At 38.8% G+C, this 9,661-nt stretch overlaps 1 protein-coding gene across 1 annotated transcript in view; it reads right to left on the bottom strand.

Moving 5' to 3' along the window:
• Positions 1–9,622, bottom strand: part of KIF25 (kinesin family member 25) — a 45,926-nt gene extending 36,304 nt beyond the window's left edge. The window contains exons 1-4 of the mRNA XM_009865781.1: positions 9,593–9,622; positions 9,144–9,209; positions 4,765–4,881; positions 2,691–2,829 (exon numbers count right to left, since the gene is read on the bottom strand). Of these exons, the coding sequence (XP_009864083.1) occupies positions 2,691–2,829; positions 4,765–4,881; positions 9,144–9,209; positions 9,593–9,622 (352 nt within the window). The remainder of the gene's footprint in view (positions 1–2,690; positions 2,830–4,764; positions 4,882–9,143; positions 9,210–9,592) is intronic.
• Positions 9,623–9,661: the final 39 nt, after the last annotated feature.

Genomic DNA, 9,661 nt, shown 5'->3' with positions numbered 1-9,661 from the left:
TGTCCATGCCCAGGACATGAAAAACAGGAGCAGCATACCCTAGCCCAGCCACAGCCTCACACAGATATGGCTGTGTAGCTGTCACCATAGCTCCCTGAGGCTTTTAAAGTTTAAGAAGGAGGTCAATGTCTTCTAGGATAAGCAGCTACAATATAATAAACTTAATTGCAAAACTTCTTTTGAATTGATCTGTGTTTTATATCCTAAACTCTAAATTCTTCTTTGGGCTGTTGCAATATTTCTGTTGCTGGATCCAAGGTCCCTCTACTCCTTCTTTACACTAAGAAGAAAAAGCTTTCTGAAGGCAGCTGAGCTGATGAGCCTGCTGTCCAGCTGAGGGTACAAGATGATGGTAGATCACATTCCACAAATACAAGTCATCAGCACAATGCAGAGCTTGGCTTTCCCTAAGAGCAGCACAACACATACGTGCCAGCATATGGGCAAATTGGGAAATAAGCTCTGTACCCAATTCTTCCTCTTATTTACCCCAGAGAGAAAGTGTCTGGGAGCCACAGAGGATATCTAAATCACTGGTCTGCAGCAGCTTTCATGAAATATGTCCGTAACCTGCTGGAACTCCTGTATCACATATTCATTTGGTCAGATTTCGCTCCTTACTGCTTGGCAAAGTGGCAGGTGCTGACATTGGTGGTTTCCCCTCTCTGAAAATACATTCTACCTGCACAGATACTGTTGTTTCCTCTTTCTGATAAGGCCTGCATGGTGAAGCAATCTAAAAATTCATCTTAATTCTTTTAGAAATTCCTACCCTTCCAGAAATCTGCTGAATTACTACATCTGCCTCAGTAGTATCATTTGCAGTCAGATGGCCTTTTTACTTTATTTTTTGCTAAAAAGATAGCTGTTTGTTTATGAGAGAAACAGGCCTATAATAAATGATAATGGGTGTTTTTCTCTCTCATGAATTACTACTATTTAAAGTAGTGGGAAAGATTGCAATAGTCTGGTTTTTCAGACTGTGAATAAATATTTCTAAGCAAGGGACTACTCAGTTACTATAGGAAAGCTTTCTAGTTTGCTTCATGTCAACTACAGTCTTGAAATTAACCTATTTGAATGTTTCTTCTATAATTCTCTCCCTCACTTTCAATCTCTATTTTAAGATTAAACTGATAACATATATTGTCTGCAGAATACATACTTTGGGTTTTCTGTTCACAAAAGATTGTATGTAATTTAAAGATGGAAATTCTGCCTGTCATATTTAACCTTAACAATAGGATCTCCACTGAAAACATTTGACAGAGAACTCAAAAATGGCCACATTGAAACCATAAATCATCCACCTAAATACCAACACGCTGTTTTGTTATAGGCAAGGAAGCTTCTCACAGTTATGATTTTTTAGAACAATGCACCATGAAGTGCCAACTAAGAACAGTCAACAGGAATTTGCAAGGCCTCATAAGGAATACTTACTATGCATTTACAACACAACAGCTCCAGTGTGAAACTTAACTTTCTATCTGTTCCCTTAGTCCCCTGCTTCAATAAGAGAAACATTCACCTTTATCTAGTGTTAATTTTCCACTTTTTCTTCCATTTTAAACACAATTTGATTAAGCATTTTCTCTACATGGGTAACACATTAATCAAAACAATTTTTACCATGATGTAGCGCACACACACACACATATATATACAGGGACAATTCCGCAAGCACCCAGCATTGAGAATGCTGCTTACTGCTATTGACATGAGTAGTCCCATTAGAATCAAATCAGTCCCAAAACTGACTATTTCAACTGAAAAGTAAGGCTGTGTGTAAGGCTGGTCTTGATGATCTCAGAGGTCTTTTCCAGCCCCAATAATTCTGTGTGCTTCTGTGTAACATGGCATCACCCATCCGATTAGAAATTTCTGTATTTGTTGCTAGTTCATCAGGCTGCTAAGCTTCAAACAATTTAAGCCCCGTATGCGTCACGTGCTTCTCAGGCCTGGTAGGAACTCCACCAGTATCACGGGTACTGGAAGCAGGTGCAGAGATCTGTGCCGAGAGAGAGAGAGAGATCGATCCCAGTGCAGGACCAAAGCGCTCGGGCCTCAGTTGCGAGGGCAGAGAGCGCCAGTGCCCTGCAGGGTCTGCCTAGTACGAACACACAGATCAGGTAGCACCAGAACTCTGCAGCAGTGGTCTGTGTGGTGTTACTAGCTACAGGCTAGCGAGTGGAACTGGTTTTGATCTGGAAGTAAAATTTTCTCCATAACTACACAGAAAAATTAAAAATCCAGTTTGCCCTAATTTCAGATGATATTCTCAAAAATCTCTGAAATCACCCGAGTCCTTTTCGGGTCTAGTCAAAAGGAGACAAATTTCAGCTAAAGCAATGCATTCTTTATTAAGCTATTCTAAAATAGTCATGACAATAAGCCTGAGAACTTCAGATTAAAAATATTACAGCTGAGCCAACTCAGCAGCAGTCTGGTAGCAGCTGCAATCAACACAAAAGCTAAATCCAAATTACCAGTCATAACCTCTGCAGAGTTATTTGTACTCTTTCTAACTCTTCAGAACTCTTTGATGATCTAATGTCAAACAAAAAACAAGTGCTACAATTTCAGTGACACATTTCACAAAAATCAGCCTCAGCCTTTTGATGTTAGCAACTCTTAACAATGACATTGTTGATGTTACATGTTTGAAAAGTAAGTGCAATGAGCCTTACTCTGCATTGCTTCATTTTGCAGCTGTATCCCTTGGACTGCTGTCAAAACTCTGTAAAGATAAGTCTTGCATTGACGCTGAAAGTCTTTTGAAAGCTCAAGAGCAAATGAATGGAGGCTCTTCAGGTCCTGCTTAAGCCTCTTCTCAGCAAAAAGAAAAAATACATTATAAAGACACAGAAACAGCAGTTAAGGAAGAATCAATATAACAGCATAAATAATTATGGTGAGATATCAGAGTCAAGAACCCTCTACTTGATGAAAGGAAGCCTTCAGGAGTATATCTTTCATCATGTCCACGTGTTGCCTGATCTAGTTGAGAGGCGTCCCTGCCCACGACAGGGAGGTTGGATTAAGTGATCTCTAAGGTCCCTTCCAGCCTAGGCCATTCTATGATTCTGTGATTCTGTGTTTAGGGAAGGATCTTGCAAGATATTTAGCAATGTCACAGCCTAAAGACTTCAGTAAGACTTTAGGATCCTTAGCATCTTATGGTACATACTTCAACTGTAACCCAGCTTCAAGTATAACAATATCTCTTTCTTATTTCATCGAAAAAAAGAGAAGGGTGTGTGAGCATGTGTCTGTTCTGTCCACTTATAAGACATAACCAGAATTAGCAATGAAAAATTGCAATCCATATACCCTTTACTGCGTTCATTTTCCACACTTTGACCAGGAGGTATTTGCTAAGCTTCACTCTAAGTCCTTTCTTCAATAAGCCAGCTCTATGCCTTCCTGTGAGAATAGATATATTTTGAAAATATCAGAAAACTTTATTGTTCAGAAAAGTATTTGTATTACAGATATAACTCAGCAAAACATACACGATGAGACTTTTCTGAGTCTCGAGATGATAATGTAAAGCCACCTGTAAGATGAACTTAACTACACCTTACCTCACAGAAACACTGTGGTGTTTCATTAGTCAGTCTGGTACAAAGTGTCACACATTTTGTGGCATTTCATTTTTCCAACTGTGGTACTGACCTTGACTTAATCAACTAGTTTCAATGATAAAACAATAATCTAAATTAAAGGGAGAAAAATCACTGCATTTTTCACTCTCAGAAGCCACAGAATATAAGTGGGAAGAAGTATCTTTTTTATTTTATTAAAGATATAAAATTGCTATTCACCTCAACTTTTATTTGGAGAGCTTTCCTCTCTCCTAACGTTTGCTGATCTCTGACAGAAAACCATCTCAAGCCACTGGTATTGCATCACAAGCTGTTCTGCTGTTCTAACTTAAAATGTAAACCACCACCACAAAAGTTACGGAACAGAATCACTGTAATTAGAACAGAATGGAATAGTTCAGTTGGAAGGAACCTACAATAATCATTTAGTCCAACTATGTTGCAATTAAGCTACATCCTTCTGCCTGTTAAGAATCAGATCTCTTTCCCGAGATACTGCTCAGTCATTTCATGCAGGCATTCAGCTCTGCCCTGAGAAAAGGTGCCATTTGTCAGTGTCCCTAAAAGGAACTCACTCTTCTGTGGAATAACTTAAGGCATAAGTACTTTGGCAAAGGAAAATATGGCAGTACTGGTACTGAGAGAACAGTTCCAGTCTCTTTGATGCATAATTAAAACAACCTGAGTAAGCATACAGCAAACTAATCCCTCTTGTGAGGTCCGCCAGAGCAGAACTCTTAGTTCAGTTGAACTCTCCAACGCTTTTTTGATGGATCTGCCTATCTGGTTAGAGTATCTCACAACTACTGTTTTTTAGGCGTAATGTATATGATTGTCAAATCAGAGATTACAAGGTTTCAGTTACAAAAATACATATATCTAGCTTGGGTATTGCTAGCAGCCTATACTTAAGATCGTGGAGCTCAGGAGCAGCCACTTTTACCAGCTTTTACCAGCTTTGAGGCCTACCACAGCAAACTCACTGTCGCTTCTAAGCTAATGTAGGGAATGCTACAATTCATTACAAGCACTGCTGTGAATACAATAAAGGCACACATCAGGTTCAAATCCGACCATTTTCTGGGTTTACTAATTTGATAAGCATGTGAATGTTCAGAGCAGAGATTATGCCTACAATATTACTCTGTGTCTTTACCTTTATTGCTCCATGCAGCTGGATTACAGCAGAACTCCTCCGCAATTTCTGCTGCTGTCCATGAGCAAAGTAGAGCTGCAATACTTCATTAGTGCTTCTTCTAGCCAATTCTTGGTACTGTTTTATAATAAAAGAGATTTTTAAATATCACCTAAAAGATCACCTTAAAGTATTCACATTTTCTGTTGCATTCTGTCTCCTTTATCCTTGTAAACGTTTGTAACCTAAATATATGATTACATGTGATATCGTAAATAATTAATTTCTCCGCTTCTACCTTTTTCTGAGACGCATGAAAGATCACCTTGCGGTAACCAGTCAACATCACAATATTACTCCTTAGGGTCATAAACCTCAGCATCAGATTATTAAAATGCTTTTGCAGTACCTAAACCCTTACTTATGCTTGAGGGGGATCTAAATGGTTAAAACTGTACCTTCACTTAAGGAAAAGGGCTGGTTACCTGGCTCATTTAAGTGTCTTCTGGTAACTAGACTTTCAGGCTAACCTTTCCTAGATAAAAGGAAGAAATTTTTTACAATGAGGCTGGTGAAACACTGGAAGAGGTTGTCCAGAAAGGCAGAAGATGCCCCATCCCCAGAAACATTCAAGATCAGGTTAGATGGGGCTCTGAGCAACCTGATGTAGTTGAAGATGCTCCTGCTCACTGCAGGGGGGCTGGACTAAGTGACCTTCAACGGTGCCTTCCAACCCAACCTATTCTGTGATTCTACAAACTACATGTAATGTGGAAAGCTCTCTGAAAGGACATGAATCAGAATGAGCACACACACGTGTTAACAGCTGAAGTCCTGAAGAAGCTGGTAATACACAGGCCCCAAGTCAACATTCACTGCTCTGGCTTCCTGCCAGTCCTGGCTCCATCACACCCAGTAGAGTTGCAATGGTGCAAAACTGTACCAAAGAAGCACTAAGCTGGGTCTTCAGAGATGAAAGCAATTATTAAAGGATGTAGAGAAGAATGCTTTCTAATAATTGAAAATTATCCATTATGCAAAAGAAATGTTTATGGCCATATTTTTTTGGGGGGGGTGTCAAAATTGAAAGGAAAATAGAAATAGTGCTACTTTAAATATTTACAGACAAGAACACGAAATCAAAATCTCTGTAGAGTACTTGTGAAATTCTGCAACAAGATAGAATCTGTATTGTATTAAGCACTGCCTTTTTGCCAGATACTGACAGTCCTGGGCCTTAAAATGATCTGTAAGTTCTTCAGTTACTTTCCTTTGCTACCTGTTGGCATCTGTCACTCCTTAGCCAGTGGTAAAAGCCTCTTTCTTTATTTTTGGCATGCACTTGTCTCTAGGACAGACTTATTTCCTACTTCATTCAGACTATAAATTCTGTGACTGCAGTTCCCTGTTATTTAAATTAAAAAAGCATAGAAGAGTACAAAGATATGAAAGAGCTAAATCTATTCACATAATGAGTTTAATTCAAATCACCTGATGAGAGGTAAAAAGTAAACATCTAATTGCAGTTTAACTAGAGATGACATCTGCAAAAATGACAATACAAGATCCTGGAGCTGTTAGAATAAAGAAATATTATACTTTCTAAGAAAAGGACTTCACTTATCTAAACCAATCTTTTCATGGGGCTTTTTCACCTTCACAAAGTATGTGTCCTCTACAAATGCAACGAGAGATTCTGCACAACTATGTAACACCTTAACACTAATATAAAATGTTCTTACAAGGAAAAGAAATAACAGGAAGAGATTAATTTAAGAACATTCTTTTTTTTTTGTTACAGGCTGTAAGCTCCCAGATACTGAGACCAATTCTATACAGTGTTCATGTGTTCTTTTACTGAGGATTTTCAAGACTCACGTTACTCAGGTGCAACTTTTACAAACATGCTCAACAAAAATGCAAACAAGTAGAGCACCAGAATTAGTATCTCTAATCACATGTGAAAAGTTAAGCATATATCTAAGCAATTGCAGTACTCAAGCCTTACTGTTAAATAAGCTTAAGCTAGTTAAAACCTACTTTTAACATCTAATACGTTTTCCACCATCTGCACAAGTTTCCTTTGACCTCCCATTTTTCTCAACACAAACAATGAAAGCTGAATTGTCAATTCTACTGTCATCGCAGTCAACCTCTCCTCACTTCCACTATCAAGTTTATCTTTACTGCAAATGCTGCCTTGGTTTTGAGGTTTTTGGCATTAAAATAGTTTTGGCATTCATCAGAGTTGTTCGTAAGCCAGACTTTGCAAATCTGTGCTCATGCACGGGAAGCAAGAAAAAATGACTATAAAACTTTTTATAGCCAGCATTATTATAAACAGAAGTGAAATGGAAGTGCTTAATAGTGTTCTCCAAAGGGAAATCTCAATTCTGTAGTCAGATCCATTCTGGCAGACTTGGCTTTCTGCATGGAAGGCTGCAGGATCAGGACCTCGAGGACTGCTAATAAAAGCAAGGGACATGAAGGTAGACAAACACATTTCCAAACAGGCAAAAGCAAATCTACAGAGAAAGAATCTGACTTCGTATGTTCAATAACAACCCTTAAAATATGCTGCTAGGACAATAATATACTGGCCTGCAGAGAACAGCAGCAGTGCTGGTATTTCTGACTGTCTTAAGGATATAAGCAAGGGAGGGTCCGTAGCAAGCGATAACATTTCTATTAGACTGATGCAACGTATAGAAAAGTATTTGCACTGTGAATCCTAATTTATGGCTGCCCTCGTAAGGTTGTCTTCAAAACTCCCTCTCTCACTTCAGCCAAAACGGATCCAATTAGCTTTTACAAGTCAAGAACGAGACCTCTGTTAACCCCGGTCATTGTGACTGAACTTGTTACCGCTCCATCATTCAGGCAGCTCCACCAGCAGACCTGGAGGGTCAGTGACTGAGAGCTGAGGGCAGCAGCTTTTTTTCACCAGCCTAGCTGGGAGATAAGGTGCAACACTGCACAATCTTAAATTCTGCTAATTAAAATTAGTATTCTTTCTTTATACAGACTCTTCAGTTAAGGTAAAACTATTTCAGATATGTCAGTTCAGATTTTCAGGTTGCTGGGGTGAATTAACCAAAGAGAAGTGAAAGCCTTTTAAGTGTGTTTAAATAATCACCTGAATAGAAAGATCAATGTAAAGTTAATTACATAGTATTTCCACAAATCATTCGGCACCGTTTCTGACTGATAGCGGCAATGCTGTCATGCAAATTGTGTCTGTAGATGCTCGTATCTTCCTGCACATTTTGTAATTAACTGAAACAGTGCTGTATTTGAAAAACAAGACTTCATTATCTATATCCAGATAACTTCTTCCTGCATCTGATGCACCTTACTAAGCAGAATAATTTATTTCTTGGGCTTGTAAGAGTAAAAATAAAGATACTAATCTACAATAGTTAACATTTTTGGTAAATGGTATAAAGCAGAACAAAAATATTAGGCAGATTTTTCTCAGAGTAAATTACAGTATTCTTCTGTATATCTAGGAAAACTCTTTTCAGATGTACCATCTGCTTCCAGTCAGGTTTTGAAAAATGGTAAACCCACTTTTATCCACAGGTGTTAACAAACCTACAGGGAAGGGAAATGGCTTTCCTGAGGTCACCCAACCATTTAATGTTTCCACCCAGATTATAAACTCTTGGCCAACAGTCTGTATCACAACTAGTACTCACATCTGGCTCTAGTCTAGTGGTGTAGATCAATATGCAAAATTCTGTAAACCTCTAAAATCCTACCTTTGAAGATCCCAAACATTATTACAGGCTCTTTCTTGTTTCAGTAATGGTCTAGGAATAACATATCTTTCTGGAGAAGGGTATAAGGGAATGAGGGCATTCAGTTGTTGCCGTGTGCTCTGTGACTGATTTCTGCAACCGTACCTTGCCTTTTCTAGACAAGTGTAACAGTGGTGCTATGAAAATACGCATTAAGGCATCTCTGGTAAGTCAACTCATACTGAAATGTCTTTCCTGCACTCTCCGAACAGTCCTTTTAACCAAAGCATCATTCTAGTTATATCTAGAAAGTATTCCTTCAAAATCTACCCTTGTCTTTCACACATTTTCCCTGCAAGTAAAAAGCAATATTCCATATTTAATGTTTGCAAAGGCATTCCCTCAGTTCACTTTTACAGTTTTAAAACAATGACAATTGTTTAAATATATGCCATTTTCTAGTTACTTCATCAGTACACCATTATCGTTACCATTTATGATTTTTTTTAAAAAAAAAAAGAAAAAGAAATTGCTAAGGCTTAATCCCTTCATAGATTTCCCCAAGAGGTAAAGAGTGCAAAACCTGAAAATGGGCACATTTGTCTGTCTTCCCCCTCCCACCTCCAAGAATTCTTTCTGGGAGAAATAAAAGATAATTACCTCTGCAAGTTTTAGATGAAGAGCAGCATTTTCAGTTTCCAGGATAACTATTCTTTCCTCTTTGGTCTAAGGAAGAAAACCCACCCCAAACCACATAAGTCAAAATGAGCATGTTAAATGTTATTCCATTATGATAGTTCTCATTATCGTATTCCTATTTGCTTCTCAACCTGCTGAAACCAGAGGACTACCTACTCCCAAGCTCCTTAGCACAGCGTTTGTTTACAAGCACATAAAAACTAGGATAAACTCTCAACATTTCTTTATTGCCTATGCTTTCTGTGATTTTTGCCTGCTTGCGCAGAAGTGCACGCGTATGAAATTTAAAAACTTTTTGCTTTACAAAAATCATCTCCCGGCATTTTCCAGCCTGACGGTCCTTAGAGAAGCGCGGTCTTCATGTGCCTATTTACAAGCAGACAATTCGGGTTTCCCGGCTGCCCCGGTACAGCGCTCGCCCGGTGCCGCAGCGGGACCATCGCTCTCCGCAGGTGCGGCCTGGCGGAACCTCCGCCACC

This window comes from Apaloderma vittatum, unplaced genomic scaffold (assembly GCF_000703405.1).
Source record: "Apaloderma vittatum isolate BGI_N311 unplaced genomic scaffold, ASM70340v1 scaffold9153, whole genome shotgun sequence".
In the NCBI taxonomy this organism is placed as follows: domain Eukaryota; kingdom Metazoa; phylum Chordata; class Aves; order Trogoniformes; family Trogonidae; genus Apaloderma; species Apaloderma vittatum.
This window is presented reverse-complemented; position numbering and strand designations above follow the sequence as displayed.